This window comes from Melospiza georgiana, chromosome 13, assembly GCF_028018845.1.
Source record: "Melospiza georgiana isolate bMelGeo1 chromosome 13, bMelGeo1.pri, whole genome shotgun sequence".
NCBI classification, from domain to species: domain Eukaryota; kingdom Metazoa; phylum Chordata; class Aves; order Passeriformes; family Passerellidae; genus Melospiza; species Melospiza georgiana.
Window position 1 is genome coordinate 4297691 of NC_080442.1, and position 26489 is coordinate 4324179.

Below are 26489 nucleotides of genomic sequence, written 5' to 3' on the forward strand. Positions count from 1 at the left end.
TGGCCCTTAGGAATGGTGACAAAGTGCTCTGGGGCAGACCAGGCACAGCCAGCACCCTGTGTCCCCTCCACACTGCAGGGGGAATGGGCACTGGGAGGACTGGAAGGGATGAGCACCCCCTGCTCATCCAGAGGCTGACAGGGCCAGGGGGATCTGTGCAGATCCTGGTGGGCACAGCAAGGTTGGCATCTGCAGTCAGTGCTGTCACACTGGGAAGAGCTGGGGGCTGTTGCTGGTTACACTGGTGTCAGATAAATTGCTCGTGGGAACTGGAGATGCCCAGATTCAGTTTTTTCTGTGGGTCTACCAGGCGTGCAGGACTCATGTCTCTCCTTCTCCCTCCAATCCTGTGCCTTGCACTTCCCTTTTGGCTCATCCTGGCCAGCTCCAGTGATCCTGGGTCTCCTGGGTCCTTCTTCCCATGCAAGTGTGGCCCAGCTCTGCCCAGGAACGGCAGAGAGAGCTGGAATGTCTTCTTCTCCCTTTACCCTCCCCAAGCTGGACAAAGGTTGTCTACCCATACATTGCAGCCCTGGGAAGGGTGCTAAGACCCCAAAGCTTTCACAAACATATCCATGTGGGTGAATTACCTGACCTGTGCCTCTGCTGTCATTTGAGCCCATCCAGCCATCCACAGTGCCCCCAGCCTGCTCCCAAGCCCATCAGCAGGGAAGGGAGGCTGTGGCCAAGCCCCTGTGTGGTCCCAGGAGGCAGCACAGGCAGCCCACATCCACCTCCATCTGCCATGGCATCCAGAGGCACAGGCAGCCCCTGCACTACACACCTGGGCTCGGGGAGCCAGCCTGTGGCCTCCATCTGCTCCGTCTGTGGGGAGTGGGGCTGCACCACCAGTGGCCCTCCAACAGCTCAGTTCAGCTCTGGACAGCCTTGGGTGAAGGAGGGTCCTGGCAGTCCCTGCCCATGGAGGTTTAGGTGCTGAAAGGGCCCCTCTGTGCAGACCCAGTGCAGTTTGGGGTTCAGCCCCTGGAAGCCCAGTGTGGTGGGTGCTGATGGGGTGCTGGGCACCATCACCATGGGGCCCTTGCTGTGGAATGCTGCCAGGAGCCAGAGGCTCCCCCTCCTTCCCTGCTCTGCTCTGCATGGGTTTGCTGTATTCTCACCTGATTAGTGGATTTGAAATACAGCCTTTGGCTTTGAGACCCAAAATAGATGTCAGGCTCCTTAGTATGTAAATCCCTCCCCAGCACGGTCGGTGCAGCACGGTGGGATGGCACCTCCGGGATGCCGGCGTTCCTGGGCATCCCCACCCCAGTGTCCTGCTGGGCAGGGCTTCCCCAGGCCCTGCTTGCAGGCCGTGGTGCAGTGGGGTGCTGGCACAGCCCCCGTGACAGGCACCTGTTAGGGATGGTGCTTTGTACCCTCCTCCACTCCCCCTTCTCCTGCATGGGACCCGGCAGGTTTCCAGGGAGCCACTGGGGCCAGCGGGCAGTGACATTTGTTTTGTCACTTACGCTGTCGTCACCAAAAAACCCTAAAAAATCTCTGCCTGGAGGGGAGAGCTGGGCCCGGTGACATTCGCTTCATCTCACAGCAGCTACCGCAGCCGGCAGCGTCCCCAGGAACCGTGTGCTCTGTGCCGGGACAAACGAGCTCCGTGCTGCCTGCAGTGTCCCCCTGCTGGGCTCCAGCTGGGCACAGCCAGGACCTGCCCAGGGGTCACAGACACCCCGTGCTACCACAGCCCCCCAGGAGCTGTGGGCTCTGCGGAGAGCAGAGTGTGTTCATGTGGTGACATTATTGCTCGATACTTTTGCAGTGTTCCCTACCTTGTAGAGATTGAGTCAAAAACCAGCGCCTGAGGAACTGCCTCTATTAAACTGATGTTCATTAGAGTTGACTTGGTGCTACCTCATTAGGCTGCTGTAATTGAAGGAGTTAATTGATTATCAATAGTTTGAGTTCCCTCTCCTCGTGCCCACAAGGCCCTACTGGGTGTTCTCCGGGGGCCAGCATTCATCATGAGGCTGGGACGTGCCTCGGTGCTGGCACTCACAGCTTGGGCCGCTCCGTGCGTCCCCGTCCCCGTGCTGCGCCCGTCGTGATGCCGGCAGCGTTTTCCGCGTGGGTCCTTTTGCGTTCAGCTTATTCATCCCCATTTGGCACTCGCTCCAAACTGTCTAAAATACTTCTGATGGCTCCCCTTTCCGTGGCTGTTCTTTAATGCATATGTATTCTATTTGGAGAGGCTGCGTGTGGGGGTTTGGTGACTCTCTGCTGGGTGTGAAAGCAAAAGCAGAGCCTCCGAAGCAGCTGCTCCCCGAGCGGCTCCGTCCCGCGGCGCAGGGACGGGGGCACAGCCTGGGGGGCCCGGCTGCCCGGCGGGGGCTGCGTGGCCACGCTCGCACGCTGCCTCTCCTGAGCCTGGACCGACTCCCTCGCACAGACACGTGCTGCTGACTCAGTCACACCTCTGCTGTTTTTAGAGGCGGCCTTCTAACGCCCTGCCTCGTTCAGCAGAAAGTAGGGAGATGCTGTGCTTCCCCCAGCCAGCCTGAAAACACATCCCCTGCGCTCAGGAGCCACTCTTGGGCTGCTCGTCCTGGCCCTCGGCTGCTGGAAATGGGACAGGCGTGGGTTTTGGAGTGAGAAAGGTCTGTGCTCAGCCCTCCTGCCATAGACATCTCTGCCTCCTGCCCTGTCCTGCCCTCAGAGTTCACCCTCGTGTATCCTCCTGCTGGGAGCAGTGCTCAGAGCATCCTCAGGTACCCCCAGGAGCTGATGGTCCATTGCTGCACCCGGAAGGACTGTGGGTGACATGGAAGTGGTGATGCTGCAGCAGGCAAGCTGGGAATGAAAAAAAGGATCCTCTCCATAGCTGCATCCTCACACCTCCACGAGGGCACAAGCAGGGCTCAGAAAGCCAGAGCATAAAGCTGCCACAGGCCATCTATCTGCTGTCAGAATTTTTTTTTTAGCCAAATTTAGGCCTGCCCCAGCTCAGGGTCTGTGCGGCATCACAGGTGACAGCACAGACAGCGAGGTGGGAGGTAGACAAGCCAGGAGGAAACCGTTGCTCCCCAACTTCGTTAGCTTTAACTAACGAGCTGTTTATAGGAGTGACATGACACCTGCTTTCCTCTTTATAAATTCAATAATTTATGAAAGGTATTAAAGGCAAAACAGCCTCCCGGATAAAGGCTGTGATGCGTGTACGCTGGGTATTAGCCAGACGGGACAATGAGCTACACTTGAATAACACACGAAGATATTTACCCTCTCCCTCTATAAATTATTAACGGGCTTTTTTGCACGTAATTACATGAGCTTTTATGTTTCTCACTCCCTGCTTTTAATCCTTTTTGGAATGGTGCCAGTCACTTATAAGAGGAGCTGAGCAAACAGCAAGTGCTGTGGCTGGGTTTGGGGCAGGGTTTGGGGTCGCTGCGGATGATGGAGATGCAGGAAGGGGCATGGCTGTGAGCCCATCCCGCTGGGCACGGGGCACACCCCGCAGGGAGGGACACAAACAGTGGGGCTGGGATGGCTTTGGCCCCAGCATGAGGTGCTTTTCCTCCGTGTGGCTTCGGGGAGGTGCCTGTGGGAAAGTGCAGACAGGCTCCAGTGTTTTAAACACCCTCCAACTGTGCGTGCAAATCAATTACATGCAGATGTAATTGGGCATGCAAATGTCACTGGGAGGCTGTTTACATGTGCAGTGTACATTAGAGGAGCACGTATGTGTGCAAAGGAACACTGAGGATATTAGTAATAATATCCTGAGACACCCTGAGAGTGTCCTGGTGCTGGGTCTGCTACTGCTCCTTCTCCAGCTTGGCCTTCAGGGAGCCGAGCTCCCTCCTTACCCTGCCCCATGCCAGACCCCCCTTCCCTGGCTGATGTGCTTGCTCCCAGGCCTGTGCCCAGCAGGGCAGCCCAGCTCCCCTTTGCTCCCCATGCTCCTCCCCATGCAGCCCCAGCTGAGCCCTGCCCATCTCAGCCTGCCACACCAGGCAGGGGCCAAGCTTCTTTTGAACATTAAGATGAACATTTCATCCCCTTCAAGCACCCTGACCCCCTTCTCTTAGTTGCCAAGTATTTGTGAGTCAGCCCCAGCAGAATGGTGCCCACATCACCTCCCCATCGTCTGTGCCCAGCACAGCCTTTGCTTTTTCAGTGTGGGCAATTGACAGGACTCCTGTCCTCCATACTCACAGCTCTCTCCAAGCCCTCTCTCCTTTGTGCCAAATTCTTTAATCATTGCTCTTTGTCCTGTTGTGCAGCTCCTATTCTTACACCAAGCTGTTAAAAAGCTGTCACTGTCATAAATTCCTTGTCCCAGAAATTATCTTTCATCTCCTGAACGTGGGCAACAATAGGCACTGAGGTGCTTGATATTATTAATACCTTCTATATATGTGTCAATGGGCTTAAGAACTTAATGGAGCCTTTTCCCTCAGCCCTTCATGCCACGTGTTTGGGCTGCTTGACAGAGCAGTCAAGTTATCAGTGCTTGACTCAGGCTGACGTGAGGACATGTGGCCTCTCTGCATTCCAGAACATTGCATGGAAAGGCCTAATTTCCACACCCAGAATTCCAGTTGGTCAGGGTGGGACAGTGCCCTGGCAGAGACATGGATAAGCTGAGCGGGGGCAGACCCTGTGTTTCAGTAGCACTTGCTGAAAGGGGGCTACAGAAAGGCTTTTTTCTCCTCTTTATCCCTGTTCTCCAGAGCTTCATGGAGGTCATGTCATGATTTGAGATGTGCAAGGCATGACCACAGCATCTCCTACCTCTCAGCTCGCTTTCAGTTGGACACAGAGCTGGAGATGGGTCCAGCCACGCACCTGCAGCCTCCAGCAAGTGAGGGTGTGTTGGGGACAGTGGAGAGGTCCCCTCCACAGCCCCAGCCCATGTCCAGGGGGACATTCTGTGGCTCCTGCCACTGCTGTCCCAAGTGAATTGGTGGTGGTCAAAGAATTTTGGGGTGATTCTGCTCCAAATCAATAAGCTGACCAGAGCAGGGAGCAGTACAAGGCAGTACAGAGAGAAACATTATGATAATGCTTGATAAGGATCCTCAGTTTCACTGAGGAGCAGCCATACAATGTGGAATTTGGATTCCCTCCAGCTGATAATGAGAAGCCACTGGACTGACTCAGCCTGCTGTGAGGAGGCACCAGCACACATCCAGATGGCCGTGGGGACGGGGGAGCAGGAATATCCTGCCTTGCCTCTTCATCCCACTCCCCCCACACACCCTGAAATGTCACCACCTCCAAGGGAGAACGTGATCTGGGAGCACGTTTCTCCCTGACTGCATCCGCAGGGGCCCGGTGGAGCAGCCATGCTCAGGAACAGGGGTTCTTCAGGAACAGGGGTTCCTCAGGAATGAGGGTTCCTCAGGAACAGGGGTTCCTCAGGAACAGGGGTTCCTCAGGAATGAGGGGTCCTCAGGAACAGGGGTTCCTCAGGAACAGGGGTTCCTCAGAACAGGGGGTTCCTCAGGAATGAGGGTTCTTCAGGAACAGGGGTTCCTCAGGAATGAGGGTTCCTCAGGAACAGGCGTTCCTCAGGAACAGGGGTTCCTCAGGAATGAGGGGTCCTCAGGAACAGGGGTTCCTCAGGAATGAGGGTTCCTCAGGAACAGGGATTCCTCAGGAATGAGGGTTCCTCAGGAACAGGGGTTCTTCAGGAACAAGGGTTTCTCAGGAATGGGGGCTCCTCAGAAACAGGAGTTCCTCAGGAACAGGGGTTCCTCAGGAATGAGGGTTCTTCAGGAATGAGGGTTCCTCAGGAGCAGGGGTTCTTCAGGAACAGCCATCCTTAGGGATAGGAGTTCCTCAGGAGCAGGTCCTGCTGCCCGCAGTGCTGAGAGGGCAGGGCAGCTCTGTGTCCATGCGACGTGCAAGGCACGCACAAGAATCAGGGTGACCTCTCCTCCCTTTCCCGAGCAGCCAGGAGATGATGGTGCCTTCTCCAGGGAGCGGTCAGGACTGGCAGGAGGAAGGAGCTGGTTGCAGGTGAGCCCAGGGCCATGTGAGGACCCTCCTCTGCTCTCCCGTCCGGATGTGCAGGGGCAGAGCAGGGCCTGCCTCCCCCGTGCCTGCTGCCGAGGGAGGAGCAGGAGGGGCCGACAGCCGATCTGGCGCTCCCGGAGCCGGCGCTGGCAGTACTTCAAGGTGTGGTACATCTTATCTCTGCCTGGCATTTGCATGTATTTTCTCAGCTCAGCTTGTTACGACAAAAGTGTGAAAATCTGAAAGAAAAGGAATGATAATAATAATGGGAGTAATTAAAATCCACCTCCCTCCTGCCAGCTCGGCCCTTTCTAGACCTCTTGCGGCATTCCTGGACACGTGCACTGCATCCAAAGGAGGGAGCAGGTCCTGGGTGTCTCCCCCGAGGGGCAGCTCAGTTCCCACTGCCCAGGTGCCTCAGCAGTGTGCAGGTGCTGCCTCTCCAGGAGGGATCTGAGAGCAGGGATAAACTCCTGCCTCGTGCCAGCAGAAGGGAACCATCTGCCACAGCCCGTTATCATCCCAGGATGGCAGTGGCAAAGAGCTGGAGCATCTGTCTGAGGGACAAGCCCCTGCAGATGGACACCCAAATGTTCCTGCCATTCCCTGCAGGTTTTACAGAAGAACATGTTCAACGAGGGCGTGTGAGCCGAGCTGCTCTGCAGCATCCAGGGGCTGCACACAGGTCAGCACAGGATACTGGCACCTCCAGGGCTGGGGCACTGGGGGTCACTCCAGGCTGCAAAGGGGAGGTTGACCCAGTTGAGGGGCTGACCCAAAACAGCTGGAGTTGGTCTCTACAACATGGTGGAGACCAGTAAAGGTGATGGGAGAGGGAAGAAAGGCGTGTTAGCTGCAAAGCTGTCAGCTGCACATTGCTACGGGCTGTTTGTGAGGACAGGAGGGGGTGGTCCTTCCAGTGAGGCTTGGTTGTGGGCTGGTGGCTGTCCCCAGCACGCTGTCACCCGTGCTACAACACCTCAGGGACATTAACAGTAAGCTCAGCAGTTGTGATGGGTCAATAAATGCAGAACATTGGAGCCTTTGGGGCTTCTGAGCAGGGGCCCATGTAGTTCCTCCAGCAGAGAGCAGCAGGGTTCACTGCTGCCAGGATCTGCCTTTGCCCAAAGTGTCCTTGAGGCTGCTGGGGTGAGGAAGTGTTGCCCATGAGGTGGGCTGAGGGTTAAAGAGAGAAAAACCCAGTTGGCAGTGCTGCTCCTTGGGCAGGTTGGTTGCACTGGCTGCTCTTACACTCTGGCACTGTGGGCAGGGGCCTTGGGGCTGCAGCTGAGAGAGCAGCTCTTAGGTGATGCTTTTCTCTCCCTGCACTCTCCATCCTTCCCCTCATGTCTCCTCACTGCTGGCCAAAATACACAGTGTAGCTGTCAAAGCAAACAGGGCTGTGCCCTGCTGCCATTCCTGGACCACCCTCACCTGCTGCCCTCACCTCTCCTGCTGCCCCTGGTCCCTGCACCCAGGTCCAAAATCACAGAGCCATCGAATGGTTTGCATTGGAAGAGGTCTCAAAGATCCTCTAGTTCCCAACTCCTGCCATGAGCAGGGACACCTTCCACCTCCCCAGGCTGCTCAGGGCCCATTCAAGCTGGCTTTGGACACTTCCAGGGAAGGGAATCACGCTGAGGGCACACAAAAGGCAGGGTTTGCACGGGACTGCTCTGTAGCAGAGGTGTGCACGGGTGCCCTCTCAGCCCAAAAGCTCATCCCTGCTCCTGCACACGCAGTGCCCGTCCTGTGCCGCTCGGCTCGCTCCCAGGGCGGGGATGGCCGCGGAGCCGAGGTGGGAAAGACGGTCTTGGAAGGCCCCCTGCTTCCAGGCAGCGCATAGCATCACTCTCACACGCCACCAGCGCTGCGTGCATGGCGTACTTGCCGTGTCTTTGTGCAAGGGCTGAGGTGAAATTTCCCCCCTCACACACCAACAATTCCAGGAATTATTCCCGAGTGTTCCTTCTGAATACGCCGTGCCCTGCACTTTAGCGGGGCTTTAACGGGGCGGGGGGAACGGAAGCATTAGAAAGGGCATTCAGAGCTCTTAGCCTGTCTTTTGTCCTCTGTTTGTTTTTTTTCTGGCCGCATTCAGATTGCCGGCTTTGTCTGTGTTTGTGAAGTGCTATTAACATCGATGGCATTGCTGCCATAGCCGTAACAATAAGAGGAATCGATCCGCGCCGAGTAAAGGTCTGAGGAGCGCTGAGAGCGGCCGGGCTGAGTTTCCTTGGTGGCAGGAGGAGAGCTCGTGCACCAACACACGCCTTGTCCCCCACGGTGTCCGTGCCAGGGGATGCTGTGCCCGGGCCCCCGCAGGGACACACCTGGCGGTGCCCACCGTGCCAGCCGAGCCGGGGGCTGTGCCCGTGGGAGCCGAGCGGGAGCTGCAGTGATTCAGCCGCCGAGTTCACCGTGCCCACCCTTTGTTTATTCCTCCTCTGTGCCAGGCGGGAGGATAACGGGGATAGCGTTACCCAGAACGGGGCTCCGCGGAGGCAGCAGCCTCTGCCCGAGTGCCAGCAGGGGCTCGAGTTTCCCGGGGCTGGCAGAGACATGAGCTTGGGATGGCCTCTCCTGTGCGATGGCCTCCCCCAGCCTGCCACGGAGCGCAGGAGAGGCCTGGGGCCAGCTCAAAAGCTCTCACTTGCTCCAAGAGCCGTTCAGGGGAAGGCTCATGGGACCCAATCAAGAGACTCGTGGCCCCAGCCCGTGCTGCTGCCGAGCGCGCTGGTGCCCCGGCCTTGGGTCCGCCTTGGCCGGCAGCCAGGGACAGCTGGGGAGAAGCTGGACGGGGCAGGAGGCACCCCAGGAGAGCCCAGCCCGGAGGAAGCAGGAAGGAAAGTGCACATTACAGGCAAAGTTTGTGTCCATTACTGCTGGAGAAACCAGCCTCGGCTGCGAGAGCCAGCGCTGGGCAAATCCCACGCTGCTGGCTAAAGAGTGTCCACGATGGAAGGGGGCAGCGGTGGGCAGTGCTCGGGAAGTCGTGCATTAGTTCTGAATGAAAGGCCAAGGGCTCAGCATGGACCCTCCGAGGGGGCTTTGGGATCGCCAGGTCCCACACCTGTCCTCGGAGGCGTCCCCTCAGCGCTCGCAGCCCTGTCCCTCTGTGTGCCGGGGAGGGGGGCAGTGTAAAGGGAGCAAAGCGCAGTGCTGGGGGAGCTGCTGTAGGACGGACGCTCCGGAATCCTCAGGGTAGCCCGGCTCCGTCTCCCGGCGGACGCGGGGAGGGCTGGGCACCGACGCGACGGTGACGGGCAGAGCTCCGCTGCTCCGTCCTCTGCGGGCAGCGAGGCTGCACCGGCGGCGGCGGGGCGGGGGCTGCGAGGGCCCCCATCCACCGAGCGGCCCCGGTTGGCGGGGGAGCCATCCCCGCTCCCCCCTCCCGCAGCCCCGGGGACCCGCACCCCCCGCGCGGAGCGGGGGCGGCGGCGGGAGGAGGGACCGGCCGCGGCCGCCGCTGCCGCGCTCGCCGCTCCGCGCACCGCCCCGCACCCGCCGGCGGCTCCTCCCGGAGGGGAGGCGGGGGCCGGCGGCACCGGGCCCGGCCCCGCCGCGGCAGACCCGGCCGGCGGAGCGGGCGTGCGGAGCCCGGGCCGAGCCAGCCGCCCGCCCGCCCGCGGGGGCGATGCCGCCGCCCCGAAGCGCCGCCGGCCGCCCGGGCGCGGAGGGCAGGGAGCCGCCGGCAGCGCGGCCCTAGGGCGGCCCCGGCGGGGCCCCGTGCCCAGCCCGGCCCGGCCCGGCCCTCCCTCCCCCGGGCGCGGGACTGGGGGGCGGCCCGGCCCCGGGAGCGCCGCCGCCGCCGCCGCTCCGTGTGCTGTCGCTGCGGAGAGGGGGAGCTGCGCTACTGCAGGTGGAGGTTTGGCGGGGGGGCCGGGGGAGATGCCATTTCTGACCGAAGGAGATCGCCGGCGAGGATGAGATGCGGGTAAGCGGGACCGGGGACCGGAGCGGGGCACGGGGCTGGCGGGACCGGCGGGGTGGGGGCTCCGCGGCCCCGGGACGGCTCCGCCGCGCTGCCCCGGGGCCGGAGCCGCTCCGGTGCGGAGGGCGCGGGGCTGGAACTTGGTGCGTGCCCCGGGCTGCGGGGGAGCCGGGAGCTCCGGGAGCTGCCGCCCTCCAGCCCCGCCGGTGCGGATGCTGCCGCCTCCTCGCCCCGCTGTGCCCGGGCGCTCCCCTCTGCCCGTCACCTCCCTGCACCGTCCCCGCAGCCTCGGCGCAGCCCCTGCGGGAGCTACGGACCAGGCGGGGTCGGGGATCGGGGCCGGGGTCCCAGCGGGCGGGCTGGGGCTGTATCCTGATGGGGAGTGTCCTCCTCCTGTCCCGGTAGTTCCCGGGTGAATTGGCCGGCCTGGAGCAGATGCCTTGTTCAGGTAGGGAAAGGATTGTCTGGACAGCGCTACCCTCCGGGGCTGGCGGGGGAGCAGGGATCAGCCTCAAGCTGGCTGTGCCCATCTGCTGCCCAGCAAGGGTTAACTCGAGAGGAGGAATTGTTCCTCTGCCCATCCCCAAAGCAGAGGCAGTAAGGGTTAAAGCCGGGCAGGGAGAGCTCTCCAGCCCTGAGATTGGAGGCAGGAGTCATGGGGAAGGGGTATTTTTCAGGGCAGGGGTTCACCTCTCTGTCAGCAGCCCCCCAGCCTGGAGATCGGTGAGTCGGGACGTGGGGAGCTCATGGCGGGGGGGGTGATTCGGTGATTCCTCAGGCTCCGGGAGGGCTCGGGGGGCTCTGAAGGGTCCCCCCTGCCTGGGCTCAGCTCCACACCCCGGAGCCAGGAGCCAACCCAGAGAACTGGAGATGCTGGGCCGGGGTCAGGCTGCGGGTGCGGGCTCTGCCCTCGGTTTGTGTCTGGCAGAAAAAGAAGCGGTTCATGTTAAAGGAGCTGCCCAGGGCAGTGGGGAATGCGCGGATGCCCAGGAGCCTGCTTGGCTGAAGGGCTCTGGGAGCCCTCCCGGGCGGTGCCGGTGCTTGTTGCTCTCCGTTACTGTGTGTGGGTTATTGGATTTTTCACCTTGCGCCTTGGATGTATAAATAGCCCGAGTGATGGGCAGAGGCACGACTCGATCCAGGTGCTGGAGGTGCCACCTCCGAGAAGGAATGGGAGCGTTGGTGCCGCGGAGGGGATTTGCTCGGGGAGGGAGGGAGGGAGGGCGAGCGTGGACACGGGTGGGATCGGGGCTGCTCGGGCTGGTTGGCGTCGCCGGGGCTCTGCTGCCTCTCCCTGCCTGTCCCTGCCCAGCTGCCGCCCCAGCCATCGCCATCCGCGCTCCTTCCCAGCAAACGCCTTCTCCAGCGAGCGACTGTGGCCGCTGGCCGGCAGCAGGGGATCGGTGTGACAGCCCCGCTGCTCTCCCGACTCGCGGGGGGAAGTTCGGGCATTCCGGGAAGAGCCCCACTCTATGGATCTCCCTCCATCTCCCGTTCCTCTGCACCACCTCCAGAGCCCAGCTGTGGTTCTGCAATGATACCCCTTCCACAGCCCCATGCCAGCCCTCCTGCCAGCCTTAACCCTCTCCTCGCTGCTCTGCACCTTGCAGCAGCCCTGACCTGACCTTCACGCGCGCTGGAGCAGCAGTGTGGCCGTGCCTGAGCCATCTCCTCCAGCACGGGGCTGCACGGACCTACAGGACTGCCCAGCCCATCTCCACCCTAAGGCACTGTCCCAGCCCCTATCCCACCCATCCCCACCCTCAGGCAGCTATCCCAGCCCTATCCCACCCATCCCCACCCTCAGGCAGCTATCCCAGCGCATCCCACCCAAAGGCACTGTCCCAGCCCCTATCCCACCCATCCCCACCCTCAGGCAGCTATCCCAGCGCATCCCACCCTAAGGCACTGTCCCAGCCCCTATCCCTGCCCATCCCCACCCTAAGGCACTGTCCCAGCCCCTATCCCACCCATCCCTACCCTCAGGCAGCTATCCCAGCCCATCCCCACCCAAAGGCACTATCCCAGCCCCTATCCCAGCCCATCCCCACCCTAAGGCAGCTATCCCACCCCATCCCACCCTAAGGCAGCTATTCCAGCACTATCCCAGCCCATCCCTATCTCACAGCAGCCCACCTCCACCCCATGACAGCTGCCCCAGCCCATTTGCACCTTACAGCTGCTATCCCAGCCTGTCCCCACGCCACAGCACCCATCCCAGCCCTTACCCACCCCAACAGCAGCTATCCCAGCCAGCACCACTGCCCAAACCATTCTTCCCCCTGCTTCTTCCCTGTCCTGCACCTCCTGCAGGTGGGGTGGCCGGAGCAGCCGTGCCTGTCCCAGCTCCTCTCCCAGCAGGGTGGGCTGGGGCACAGCAGGAGTGGCTGGGTGGGCTCTGCCTGCTCACCTGCTGCTCCTGGCTCCCTCCTGGATGCCGTGGAGGAGAGGGGGCCTCTGGAGCTCTGACGATGAGCAAGGCCAAGAGGGAGATGTGCCCCTGGGCTAAAGCCTCCATGTCTCCCCACAGAGAGTTTCCCCATAGCAGCTGCCTGCTCCAGGGCTCAGGCAGCCCCAGCTGGGTCCCCTGGAACAGGCAGGAGGTGGCTGGAGAGGACAGTGGAGCTGCTTTTACAGCTCCTGGGGAAGCATCAGGTTTTGCAGGCCTTCTTGTGGACGGATTAATTACTCAACAAATGGCTGTGCCACTGTAACACCGTACTGTGCTGCAGTTACTCTACACCTGTAATGTAATTACTGTGTGATACCTCTAATTACCACTGTTTCCTGGAAGGTTAACAGCATCACTGAAGGACTTCTGTTTCCTTTAGTGTCCTGCTTCACATAGCACTGCTGAAGTTAGTGCTGCTCCATGTAAGTGACAAGCATAAAATCCTCTGACTTGAGACTTTAATTCAGGGGTTGATAAATCACTTTATAATAACACCACAATTATAGTGTAATTACAGTTGTTGGATTATAAAACCCAACACAACCTGTTGGGGCTCGGTGAGGTACATTGGATGACCACTGGGTGCTGCTGTTTGGTGGGACCCTGTCCTTGGAGGCAGAGTTGGCAATGGGCACATGGAAAACACCCAAATGTTCCCAGCTTGGCCAGGGTGGGTGTTTGGTCTCTCCAACACACCCAGTGCACTGAGTCAGCAGCTCTCCTTTGTTCTCTGCTGAGCCTCGAGCAGGGTTCAAGCAGAAATGGCTTTTGGTGGGAAAAGAGCCAGAAGAGCTTTTCAGGTAGCTGGGATGAGAGAGAAAAGGGCTCCAAATGTTTAACTCAAATCAAACAACCCAAGAAAAACAAAGGGAGAAAGAAATGGAGGGCCATGACCTCAATTTTCTTCTTAGTCAATTTTTTTCCAGTTTCTTTCCAGAAGGAGAGTAAAAACTGGAACTTTTGGCAGGGAATGGCTGTGGGGAGAGGGATCTCTGTGCCTCTGCACCGTGTGACCATGCCTGGGGACATGCCTTACTCCATGCCAGTGCTGGTGGCTGTTGGAGCCCGCTGCCTGTTGGGCAGTGCCAGGGCGTGTGTGACACAGAGGGGACAGGGCTGTCTGGGCATGGGGCTTGCTTGGGGAAGGGACAAACACCCGCCAGAGTCCCCCTTCCTGTGCTTCCCCAGCCCCCAGGCACTGCCAGCAGCGTGGTGTGGCCTCTGTCCCTTGTCACCAGGAGGAGGCTGGGTGGCACAGAGGTGTCTGTGTCTGAGTAGGGTTAATTGTCAGCTTGACCCGGGCAATTGAATAAACGGTGATAAATGTCACTGAGGGTGACACCACCATCATCATCTCCCCTTCCCAGGCAGGGAGTGTGTGGCTCTCTCCATCCCTGGGGACAGGAGGTCACACCAGTGTGGCTTGGGAAGGGGGGATAGTGGGGGGAGCACCCTGCCTTGAGCAGAGACCCCAAGCATTGTGCTGGGGTGAATCCTGGGTGATTCCCACCTTCAGGAGCAGCAATCAGGAGCGGCCAGTGGGAGCTCTCTGGGCCTGCATGGGGTGCATGGAGTGTGTTGGTGCAGCATGGCTGTGTTGGGAGCCCTTATGAGCCCCACCCTGCTCAGGCCTCCCTCTGGCCTCACCAACACCTTGGCTGCCATCCCTTGCCCCTCCTATGCCCTGCCCCATCCAGACAGCATCTCCTGCCTGAGTAAGGATCAGGCAGGGCAGCAGGTCACTGTCCTGTCACAGGGGCCGGGGAGCTTGGCTTTGTTTTGCTCATTCTCATGGTGAAGCACAGACATGGTTCTGTTTAACCATCCTGCATGGTTTTTTCCATCATTTTATTCATGTGTCAGTGCTGGTCAGTGCCTTGGCATCCTGCAATGGATGTATGTACAGTGAGCTTTCCTCTCCTGAGTGTCCTGGCAGAGGCCAAAGGCTTTCCCCACTGAAGCACTCGTGTCCTTTGTCTCAGGTCATCGTCCTGAGGTGGGGACAGTCCTTGGCTGAGCTGGAGGGTCCCCACAGGGAGCAGGGACAGAGTGAGGAGGTGCAGGACTGGGCTGTGCCTTCCAGGACAGGATTCCTGTGCTCCAGCATTGTCCAAGGGATGCTCAAATAGCAAAATGCCTGTGGTTGCCATCAGACTGGGCTGACCTCTGCCCTGGCGGTCAGGCTGGCCATGGCTCCCTGGGGCTGTGCCCCTGAGCACCCCCCCTGCCCTTGGGGATGTGAGGTTCCCGATGCAGCCCACCCCACACAGCCCTCCCTTCCCTGGCAGCCCTTCCCCTCCCCCCATATTGCTATTAGTTATAGCTGTAGGACCCACAATTACTCATTTTTTTGTCATTTCTATTCTGTTTCTTCATCAAAATGCAAAACATTAAATATCGCTCTGGTAATTATGGTTAATTTCATAACCTGCACCTTAATTGGATTGGTCTCTGATGGGGAATTCTCGTAGGAGGGAGAAGCAGAAATATTTTGACGTGATCTATTCTTTCAGCTCTTTGTTTGGATTTGAGATGTCGAGTGTGAAATGGGAAACAACCGATTTAGACCTCAGAGGCAACCTGGGGGTGGTGAGCAAAGCCTGAGCATTCCAGAAGTACTTCTCACCCTCCAGCAGCCAAACCTCTCCCTCCTGTACCCAAACCCAGCCTTTCTCCACCCCTCCTTTGGATTGGGAATAGTCACAGAGAGCCAGGTCCATCTGGTCTACCAAAAATGTGAGCCTGAGGAGCCAGGGATGCATCACAGTAAGCATTGGCCTGGTGCCCTGTTCTGCTGGCCAGTGCTTTGTGTGCTCTAGCACAGAGCAAGGCACGGCCCTCCACAGACACCCCGTGGGTCTGAGTACCTTAGGGATGTGAGGGACTCCCACAGGGACACCTCTTTTCTGCTGGGAATTGGGCAGACAACAGTCCATGGCTGCAGAGGGACAGCACTCCCCTTGTGCCATGGTGGACTGAGTGATCTCAGTGCTGCTGCCCAGGACAGCCACTCTTGGTGGCTCCCAGTGCTTGTCTGGGGCTGTGCCATGGAGTGCCTGTGCCACAGAGCTGCCATCTCCCTGCCCCTTTGGGCCTGAGCTGTCCCACAGGGCTGCCATCTCCCTGCCCCTTTGGGCCTGAGCTGTCCCACAGGGCTGGCACCTCCCTGCCCCTTTGGGCCTGAGCTGTCCCACAGAGCTGAGCTGCCATGTCCCTGCCACTTTGGGCCTGAGCTGTCCCACAGGGCTGCCATCTCCCTGCCCCTTTGGGCCTGAGCTGTCCCACAGAGCTGAGCTGCCATGTCCCTGCCACTTTGGGCCTGAGCTGTCCCACAGGGCCGCCATCTCCCTGCCCCTTTGGGCCTGAGCTGTCCCACAGGGCTGCCATCTCCCTGCCCCTTTGGGCCTGAGCTGTCCCACAGGGCCGCCATCTCCCTGCCCCTTTGGGCCTGAGCTGTCCCACAGGGCTGCCATCTCCCTGCCCCTTTGGGCCTGAGCTGCCCCACAGGGCTGAGCTGCCATGTCCCTGCCACTTTGGGCCTGAGCTACGGCTCGCTCCGGGAAGCGCAGAATTGCGCTGCCATTAGGTGCTGCCATTAAACTGATTTGTGCTCAGCCTGTTTATCCTCCTCAATGGGAAACGGCAGCGAAATGGAAACCCTGGCCTCGCATTTCCCACTGCATTCCTGTGCACTGGATTTCCCCGTGATTACTTTTGTTCTCACGTACAGCCCAGAGCGCAGGCTCCGTGTCATTATCCACAGTGCTGGGAGAGGAGAAAGGGCAGGAAGCATTGCTGCAGCCCAGGCACAGCACAGCAAACCCACCCCACAGCTGCCTCCTTTTGAGGGCAGTGGGGAGCTGCTCCATGCCCATGGTGGGTCTCTCTTTTTTTCCATGCCCACGGGCTCAGTGTGTGCAGGAAAGGCTGAGGAATGCATGGCTGAGGCTGCCACTGTGCTGACACTGCCCCCCCTTGTCATGGGCATTAGAACAGCTCTGCCTGGCACAGCCCCATACCTGCCAAGGATTTCTGTCAGCCCAAACCCTGTCCAGGCTTCCCTCAGCACCTCTCTTCCTGCAGGATTTGGGCTGGGAGGGGCTGGTGGCCCCTTGCTCTCCTTGCTCGCCTGGCTCTGTGGGTTCAGCTGGAGGCAGGACGGGCAGGCTCAGCCGTGGCTCAGCACAGTTTGTTTTTATCTAATCCATTTTATTGTTGAATGAAACAATAACAGCAAATACAGGCCCTGAAGACAAGCCATAAATAATGCAAAAATCAAACAAGTGAGAGAGGGGGAAAGAAAAAGGAATTATACATGTAAAACCAGCCCAGAGAAAACCAGGCTAGGAAGAGGAATCTTCCCTCTGCACTTGCTATTGCTCATGCTTTCTTTGCCTCCCTTTTTTCTCCATTTCTCTCTCTGGAATTTCCTGCGGCACCAAATTTGTGATTATGTGAACAAAACTTAATAATAAATGGGAGGAGGAGAGAGAGACAGATGTGGCTTGCGGGAAGGAGCGGGGAAATGAGGTGGATGGAGTGAACGGGGGCTTCCATCTCTCGCAGTGCCTTGAAGCACAGCCGTGCTCCTGCCCCCTGCTCTGCCCCGTGTCCCTGGGGCTGTGCAGCAGGGACAGCTCTGCTGGTGCTCATGGGAGCCCTGGCAGCAGGGCACACACAGCCCCTTGCCCTTGTCTCACTGGGGGGTGATCCCAGAGCCAGCTCTGCCGGGCTGGGCTGCACTTGGCTTCTCCCAAAGGCTTCCCAGGCCACTTATTTTAGGCAGCAGTATAAAAATACCAGGGCTGGTCCTAAAGGGGGGTAAATCAGCAGGTTTCCCTGAGGTCAGCAAAGCTGACTGCTTCATGTCCTATGTCCTTTGAAGTTCTCTTGCCACTGTCCCAAAGGTTTCCAGAGGAAAGGAGCAACCCTTGTACTTTTTTTTGGTATCCTGTGCTGGTCGCAGGGGAATTCAAGGGATGTGCCCTGGGAACCAAAGTGATGCTGTAAGTACAGCCTTAGCTTAAATTAAATGGAAGGAATATGACTGGTCCCTGGTCCTGCTGTTCCCCAGCCTTTGCGACTTGGACCTGGGGTTTCAATTTTGAGCACTGGCAGGGATGCAGTAGGGACACAGTGGTTTGGAGTGGTGGCATTTAGAGGGGGTCACATCCCAAAGCCTCAGAGCTGTTCTCTATGGCCCTTGGGACCAGGGTGTTGGACTGGTTTGGCATTTGCTGTCCTGAGGCAGCCCTGGGTAAATGAGGGCAGGAGGCACTGGTGGGGCTCCCCCAGCTCTGCCTGCTAGCCCTGGGTTAGTGCTGCTGGAGCTGCTGGTGCCCCAGCCCTGCTGTGGGCACTGAGCAGAGCTCTAGGGAGCTGTAGAGCCATGGGGTGCCCTTTGGTAGCTGGAGGGGATTGGCTGTTCCCAGGCAGGGAGCAGTAGGAGGGAGCAGCTCGTCCTTCCTGCCCCCAGGTGTGGTTTGGAGCCGTGGCCCAGCCTGGCAGAGCTGTGTCCTCCTCGCTGCTGGGGCACAGGCTGGAGCCTGGCTCTGGGGGAGCAGGGAGCCTCTGTGCCCAGCCCAGCCCTCAAGGCATGCCCACACAGCAATGCCATCTGCTCCTGGCGGGGCTGAGAGGCGCTCTGGCAGTGGGGTGACTTTGTTCAGCTGCTTTTCTGCCATGTCAGGTGCTGTCCTGCCCTGCACACGGGTCCAGCTCAGGCTCTGTGCAGCTGGGCTCTGGCTGATTCAGCAGCTCTGGGGCCGTGTGCTGGGAGGGAGAGCTGTGCCTGCAGGGCTGTGCCCATCCTCCAGCCCCAGCCCCAGCCCTGCCACCCCGTGCAGGGCAGCTCAGGGAGCACAGAAGGCATTTGGGCCATGGGCATGTGGCAGGCAATGCCCTTGCAATGTCATTGTGACCCTGGCTCTCTCCCAGCAGGAACACTCCTTGGACTTTCTTTCACCTCTTCAGGGCAAGTGTTTCCATTGCCCTGAGAAGAGCCTGGGGTTTTTCCATCCCCCTTTCCCAGCTTTCTCAGCTTTCCAGCAGGGAAAAGGAACCGTCTAGAGAGACCCTTATGGTACACTGGAGCCTCCTGTACACAGTGCTCACTGATCAGAGTGCAAGGTGAACTGCCTGCCTTCAGTGAGCACTTAAAACATCCTGGTGACCCAGCCCATATCCACAGAGGTGACAATCCTGATGAAATTTGCCAAAATAAAGGAAGAAGGAGAATCTCCATTCAAAATGGTGCATGTCCTTCCCAGTTCCCGCCAGCCTCCAGCCATCCCTTCCTGACCCAGCCCTAGAAGTCTCCAGCCAGCCTTTGGGAGCTGTTTCCTTGGCAAACACAACTCCCCTGCTCTTTGGCTCACATAATAAAAAATGAGCCTTCTCCAGGCTCACCTGACCTGGGAAGCACAGAACCACCGGTTCAGGAGTGGCTGTGGCAGCAGTGACCAGTCCATGTCCTGGCCATCTCCACCCATGGCTGGCCCTGAGCCCCAGCCCCACTCTGCACTGCACCCTCACCCCCCCTGTTTATCTTGTGCTGGCTCAGGGCTTTACAGCCCCTGACATCCACAGCTGCCTTTGCAATTACTTATTGATCCCTTGTCAGGATGTTTGCTCTGCTGATGGGGCGCTGAGGCATGTGCAGCCAGAGAGAGAAAAGATGCTCAAAACGAAGGAGCACAGGTAGGAGGAGGGTGAGGAGCTCTTGCACAGATGTGATCACAGCAAGAAACAGCCTCGGCAAAAACTGCTCTGAGCTTTGGTGTCCTGCAGAGACAACCAGGATCTCCTTCCCGTCGTCCTGCTCCAGTAACCTGCCTGAAAATCAAAGCCACTCTCCAGGCTGGCTCTGGGCCACTGCTGGCTGTCCCTCTCTGTACATAGCTGTCCCTGCATGGGGTCAGGTAGATCCACAGCCCAGGTTTGAACCAGCAGGCAGCTGAGCCAAAGCCTCCCCTTACCAGCATTCCAGCCCCTCAGCCCATGTTAGAGCTCTTCTCCTCCCCTGGGCATCTCCGTTTTTTCTGCTCTTCTTGCTCTCTGCCTTGGTGCCTTCCTGACTGACTGCAGTGCTGGGGACACCCCATTTTGGGTGGCAGAGCCTGTTTCCTTGAGGAAATGCCTTTGCAGGGCGCTCCCATGGGCCAGCCACGACCAAAATCTGGTGCCAGCCGGGCGGTGTCGGTGCCGGAAGGGGATTTGCATCTTCAATTCTTCTTGGTGCTCTTTTACAGCTCCAGAGCAGCTGCCAGAGCAGATCAGGTTGCCTCACACCTATTCCAGGCTCCCACCTCGGAGCTGCTGAAAGCAGATACTGCAGGAGGCTGAGCAGAGCTCCCAGCTGGAGAGCTGTGCCTTCCTGTGGGAAGGGGAGTGGTGACCCCGGCAGCTGGTGCTGCTGGGCTGGGGGTGGGCTCTCCTCTGCCTCACCTGCCTTGGCTCATTTGCTCAATTTGCACAACTTGCTCGTGTGTCCCCACCACCCTGAGGGGTCCTTCTCATCTTCTGCCCATTTCTCCCCATTCTTTCACCCTCCTGTGCTGCCCCTGGATGATTTTGGGGCCAGGCCAGGACGCAGTGCTGCCCTCTAACCCTTTGTTAGCAGCCCATACTTTAATGAAGGTCCAGAGGAGTGTGCTGGCAGGTCTCTGTTGCCCAGGCCAGTGCTGTGCCACCCTGGCTGTGCCCTGACAGCACTCAGGAATCACTTTATGCTTTCCATCTTTGATTTCTTCTTCCCCATGTGAAGCATGGTGGTTCCAGAAGGGAAATCACCTCCTCCCACCCATTGCTGCCCATCCTTGAGCAGGGGGGAGAAGGGCAGTTACTGCCAATGCCTGCACTCTGGGACTGGGTGGGAAAAGAGGAGGAGGGAGCAGATGGGGTGGAGAGGAGGGAGAGACAAAGCAAAAGGGCCCACAAATGCACACTGGACACAGGGGAAATGATGAGAGAAGGAAATGGGCACAAACGTGTTTGGCAAATTAAAGCTGCGCCCTTTGTTTTGCTGCTTTGCAGATAGCTACAGAAACAGTGCAGAGCCTAGGGTCTGGGAAAGAAACTCCTCTACCAGCAGGAAAGGTTGTTAAATATTTATTTGTAAACCTGAAGTCTTTGTCTCTAAAATGTAGTGAAGTTCAATAAAATTTGATTTAGCTGGAGCAGCTTAGAGGAGACAGGAGCATGGACTCGGGGAGCTGCGTCTCGTTGGCTTTGTATGAAGCCATCACGGCAGAGATGGGGTGAGCCCATGGCTGAACCCACCCCCCCTGCTGCATCCCAGTGAGGATGCCCAGCACTGTCCAGCTCACCCCTGTGCACAGCTGGGAGCAGCAGGTTGGCCCCTGCAGGACAGGGTGGGGACACTGCGCCCCCAGAGCACTGTGGGCCCCCCTCCCTGCTGGCTTTGTCCTAAATTGCCTGTTGTGGCTCGATGCTCTCAGAAGCATCTGGTTCAAGGGTGAACATCTCCAGCCCTGTAATTTATGGCTGCCAGGTGGGCTTGGAGCTGACTCGGGGATTTTGCCTCCTGCTCGCTCCCTGTCAGCACAGCAGATCGCTCCCTGCTCACAGGGGTGGGGAGCAGGGGACAGCCCAGGGACAGCGGTGACAGTGGTGGGCACGGCCAGGTGGCTGCCCCACCCCTTGGGGCATCCTCAGGAGCACACTCAGGGGCAGAGCCTGGGCTCCCTTTTGGGTCATCACCCAAGTTTGGCTTTCTGGGGCTGTTCCTCCCTCCCCAGGGCAGCCTGTGCCTGTCACACCAGAGCAAACCCCACGCACGTCAGCGCTTCATTCTGGCCCCAGGCTGCCTTTCCAGGCACAGGCCCAGAATGGCATCCTCCCTCCCAGCAGTGAGCCCAGGCACAGACACTGGGCAGACCCTGCTGTGTTTAGCACCAAGGCAGAGCTCTGGTGCCTCCATCTGTGCCTCCTGGGCCGAGGCTGGGACCTTCCTGCGGGAGGGGACAGTGCTGAGAGCCCTCAGCCCTGGGCAGCAGGTGCTGAGGACAGGGGTCAGTGGCTGCCATGGCTCTGAGCGTGAGTTTTGCTTTGGCTTGCACTGGGTTTGCTGTCACCTAAAGGCAGTGAGCCTGGCAGCTGCTGCTTTTTTTGTCCATTCTTTTTCTGTGGTTGAGGAAGGAGAACCACGCTCATGCCAAGGGCTGGACTGTGCATCACGGCCATGGTCCCATCTCTGCTCCTGCCTGGCAGCTCCTGCTGGGCCATGGCTGGCACCCTGGAGGGCAGCTTGGGCATGTTTCAGGGTCTTCCTCAGAGTAAATCTGGGAGGGCTTTGTGGAAAGCCCTTCCTGCAGGTAGCAGTTGTGCTGGGGCTGTAAAACCATGCATGCATTGTTGGCCCACAGCTCACACAAAAATCACAGTTTGAGTCGTTTTTAGAAGGGCATCTCTTAATATCCACATCACCTTGAGGCACAACTATTTCTCTCCGAATCAAGCAGAGGTAAATGGGAGCCAGAAGTGATTTAAAGCTCATCTTAGCTCAGAATTTTCCAGCTTATTTATTGTCTTTCTCCCAAAGCTCTTCTGTGACTCTGGCTATTAAGATTACGGATGTTTTTGTCAGGGATTGTATTTATCACGGATTTAAATTTAGCTGAGAACTAATAACATGTGAGGTGTGTCTAGACTTTAATTCTGGGCTGTGCTCGTTGGTAACACCACACAGATTCTGCTTCATTCATCTCTGGCCTCTTTACTGATTTTTTACTCACTGATCCTGCACAGCTCTGGCCATGCCGAGGCTGTGCTGGGGATGACAGCACAGCACAAGGTGCTTTGGAGGTGCAATCTCCCTCCTGCTGCTGGAGAGGCAGGACTGAGCCTGGGGGGAGTTGGTCTGCAGGATTCAGCTCTGCCCCCTCCCCATGACCAGCAGGGACCAGAACAGAGCAGCACATGCAGGCAGAGCGGAGCTTTTGGCCCGGCACACAAACAAGGCTGGTGCCTGGCACTCTTAATGAGCTGAGTGTTTTCAGTCCTGCTATAATTAAGCCCCTCAGACTGTATTTTGTTTTGCATGCCGTGTTTTGCTGTCTTTGATGGCTTTCTCAGCACGGCTTTGAGGAGCAGGAATTGGTTTCTGAGAAAAAAGGCTGCAGGCGAGCCAGCGCTCAGGAACAAGCACGTGGTGGGAGGGCAGTGCCCAAGAGGCTCCTGGCCATGGGCACCACTGGCAGCCCAGCCCCAGCCAGGGCTGCAGCAGGAGCCTGGGGAGAAAACCCACGTGCACCCTGGGCCATGCCAACCAGGGGCCAGCCTGGCTCCAGGGCACCGGCCCCAGTCCCAACCCCACCCCAGCAGCATGGCAGTGGTAGCAGCAACCCCCTGTGTCTGTACTGCTGCCCAGCACCAGGGAGGTGATGACATGGAGATGATGGATTGTAAATACCCAGCAAATGGCTGTTTGCAGCCTGGCTGGGGCCCAGGCACTCCCACTGGAAATGTTTCCACTGGACTGGGACATGCTGGCCCAGGGCCAGCAGGAGGGAGCTCAGCATCATGGCCAGGGGAGCTCGGCAGGAGCAGCTCCTATCCCTGCACCCCTGCACTGTGATGTGTTCAGTGTGATCCCCACTGAGCAGCCCCACTGCAGAGGGAGCAGGAAAGGGAGGGGTGGAAGGGGACAGTGGAATGGGAGGAAACCACAGAGGGTTCCTCTGGGGACACTCCAGGCCCTCACAGCCCATCACTGGCTGTGTCGAGGCTGGTGGTTTCCAAGATGGTGCTGGTGGACATTTTTATGGCCAGTCCATCATCTCCCATCCTTGTATCTTACAAAGAAATTTTGAATAATTTTTTGGGAACAAAAGTGATCCTTGGGCCATATATCTGTATGAAATGATGAATATGAGCAGATGCAATGGCAGGAATGTGCAGAACGTGTACCAGCCCCATAAATAGTGCTAGAGCAGGGAAAGTAATGGACAGGATATACAGTGATGGATACAAACAGAGCCAATGGAAGTAATGGATTGGGTGTGTTTGGTGATAGCCATAAATAGCATTAGTGGGAGTAGTGCAGAGAGTAACATAACAATAGACATAAACAAGGGCTGGAGTAGCTGGAGATCTAATATGCAATATTGATATGATTTGATTCCTCATAACAGCCTGAACAAGGGAATAAATGCAACAAAGGCAGCGTGACAAGGAGCATCCGCTTCTGCCCGGCCAGGATGGCTCTGGGCTGGGGCACAAGCAGACCATGAGCCCCCAGGGAGGTCTCCCAGTCCTCCCCAGGGACATCAGCAGGAGGCTGGCTCTTTCCCTGCTGACACCAGGCAGCTCCCTCATTATCCAGAGCCCCCCTGGACCTGACTTGAGGCTACAGCTTGCTCTTGTAGGCAGTGTCTGCCCAGTTGCTGTTTCTGGGTGGGGGGAAATGGTTTGGGTCTGCCCTTGCAGGCTGGCATGGTGGGAGGCAAGGAACTGGCCCTGGGGACACACTGAGAGCAGCTGGGGCATGGGGGAGCACAGAAGGAGGGAGCTGGCTCCCACTGAGCTGTCAGTGCTGCTCGCCCCAAGTGGGGCTCCCCAGATGCTCCATCCTCTGCTCAGCTCCTCTGTTTGCAAAGCAGCCTTTATATTCAGGCTCCATCTACAGGGAACGGAATAATTTCAAGTGCTTAAAATAGGATGTAGATAGATGTGTTTCGTATTAAATTATTTTTTTAAGAAGCAGAGGAAGCTGTATGACACAGATTCCTCAAGGCCTTCCACTCAAGAGTCTGTGCACGTTCAGCCATCGAGTGGAAAGTCAGGGAGTGGGGAGGAGAGAGGGTCTTGAAGCCAAAGAGCTGCATTTCAGCTGGAAAATGAGACCCTCTGCTGTGCCTGGGTGGTGCCTTTTGCCTTCCCATCACCTCTGCCAGGACACCAGAGCTTTGGCCTTGGCTGTGCCCGTTGTTTGCTCACGTGCCCCTCGCTCTTTCTCCCGCTGTTGCCTGCAGGTGAGAGATAGGATGGTAGCTGGGGAGGCGAGTATGCGCAGCCCAATCCTGGCCTGCTGGCAGCCGATCCTCCTGCTGATGCTGGGGTCCATCCTGTCCGGCTCCGCCACGGGCTGCCCGCCGCGCTGCGAGTGCTCCGCCCAGGAGCGCGCCGTCCTGTGCCACCGCAAGCGATTCATGGTCGTGCCAGAGGGGATCCCCACCGAGACCAGGCTGCTGGACTTGGGCAAGAACCGCATCAAGACGCTCAACCAGGATGAATTTGCCAACTACCCTCACCTGGAGGAGCTGGAGCTAAACGAGAACATTATCAGTGCCATTGAACCTGGGGCTTTCAACAACCTCTTCAACCTCAGGACGCTGGGGCTCAGGAGTAACAGACTCAAGCTGATCCCTTTGGGGGTGTTTACTGGACTCAGCAACCTTACCAAGCTAGACATTAGTGAGAATAAAATTGTGATCCTCCTAGATTACATGTTCCAGGACTTGTACAACCTGAAGTCTTTGGAGGTGGGTGACAACGACCTCGTCTACATCTCCCACCGGGCCTTCAGTGGCCTCAACAGCCTGGAGCAGCTGACCCTGGAGAAATGCAACCTGACCTCCATCCCCACGGAGGCCCTGTCTCACCTTCACGGCTTGATCGTGCTGCGGCTGCGCCACCTGAACATCAACACCATCCGGGATTACTCATTCAAGAGGCTGTACCGGCTCAAGGTCCTCGAGATCTCACACTGGCCCTACCTGGATACCATGACATCCAACTGCCTCTATGGGTTGAACCTGACCTCCTTGTCCATCACCCACTGCAACCTGACGTCCATCCCGTACGTGTCGGTGAGGCACTTGGTTTACCTCCGGTTCCTGAACCTGTCCTACAACCCCATTGTCACCATCGAGGGCTCAATGCTCCATGACCTGCTCAGGCTCCAGGAGATCCAGCTGGTGGGAGGGCAGCTCACCACGGTCGAGCCCTTCGCCTTCCGCGGCCTCAATTACCTGCGCATCCTGAACGTGTCAGGGAACCTGCTGACCACCCTGGAGGAGTCAGCTTTCCACTCGGTGGGCAACCTGGAGACGCTCATCCTCGACAACAACCCCTTAGCCTGCGACTGCCGGCTGCTCTGGGTTTTCCGGCGGCGATGGAGGTTGAACTTCAACAAGCAGCAGCCCACCTGCTCCACCCCTGAGTTCGTCCAGGGCAAGGAGTTCAAGGACTTCCCTGACGTCCTCCTGCCCAACTACTTCACCTGCCGCCGAGCACGAATACGGGACCGCAAACCTCAGCAGATCTTTGTGGACGAAGGCCACACGGTGCATTTTGTCTGCCGGGCAGATGGGGACCCGCCGCCCACCATCATGTGGCTGTCTCCCCGCAAGCACCTCATCTCTACCAAAACCAACGGGCGGCTCACTGTCTTCCCTGACGGCACGCTGGAGGTGCGCTACGCCCAGATCCAGGACAATGGCACCTACCTATGCATCGCCAGCAACGCGGGTGGCAACGACACCATGCTGGCCCACCTGCACGTGCGCAGCTACTCCCCAGACTGGCCCCACCAGCCCAACAAGACCTTCGCGTTCATCTCCAACCAGCCCAACGAGAGCGATGCCAACAGCACGCGCGCCACCGTGCCTTTCCCCTTTGACATCAAGACTCTCATCATCGCCACCACCATGGGCTTCATCTCCTTCCTGGGCGTCGTGCTCTTCTGTCTGGTGCTCCTCTTCCTCTGGAGCCGCGGGAAAGGCAACACCAAGCACAACATTGAAATCGAGTACGTGCCACGGAAGTCCGACGCGGGCATCAGCTCTGCCGACGCGCCGCGCAAGTTTAATATGAAAATGATTTAACCAGGCGACAATTTGCAAATAATAATGGTGTTGTTTTGTTTTGTTTTTTTTTTTAAAAAAAAGAACAAATGAACAAATAAAAAATAATTAACAAACATTGCTACAAACATACCGACCTCTCTCCTTCCACCGTGCCCTCTGCCCCTGTCCAAACCCACTGCGCCCGCACTGTCACCACCTCCTCCTCCTCTTCTTTATACCAGGAAAACATTCAGCCGATGTCTTCAGGACTCCTGTGTTTGTAAGGACTTTGTCTGATGGACTCTGGTGTCAGATA

The 26489-nt window shown here is 58.2% G+C and overlaps 1 protein-coding gene across 4 annotated transcripts in view; it reads left to right on the plus strand.

Moving 5' to 3' along the window:
• Positions 1-26281, plus strand: part of LINGO1 (leucine rich repeat and Ig domain containing 1) — a 155851-nt gene extending 129570 nt beyond the window's left edge. For 3 of the 4 annotated variants that reach the window (XM_058033025.1, XM_058033026.1, XM_058033028.1), the window contains one exon: positions 24359-26281. In XM_058033025.1, the coding sequence (XP_057889008.1) occupies positions 24371-26212 (1842 nt within the window). In that variant the 5' untranslated portion in view covers positions 24359-24370 and the 3' untranslated portion in view covers positions 26213-26281. Of the gene's footprint in view, positions 1-9783; positions 9917-24358 lie in introns of those variants that run through there. The other variant, XM_058033024.1, reaches the window with a different exon arrangement.
• Positions 26282-26489: the final 208 nt, after the last annotated feature.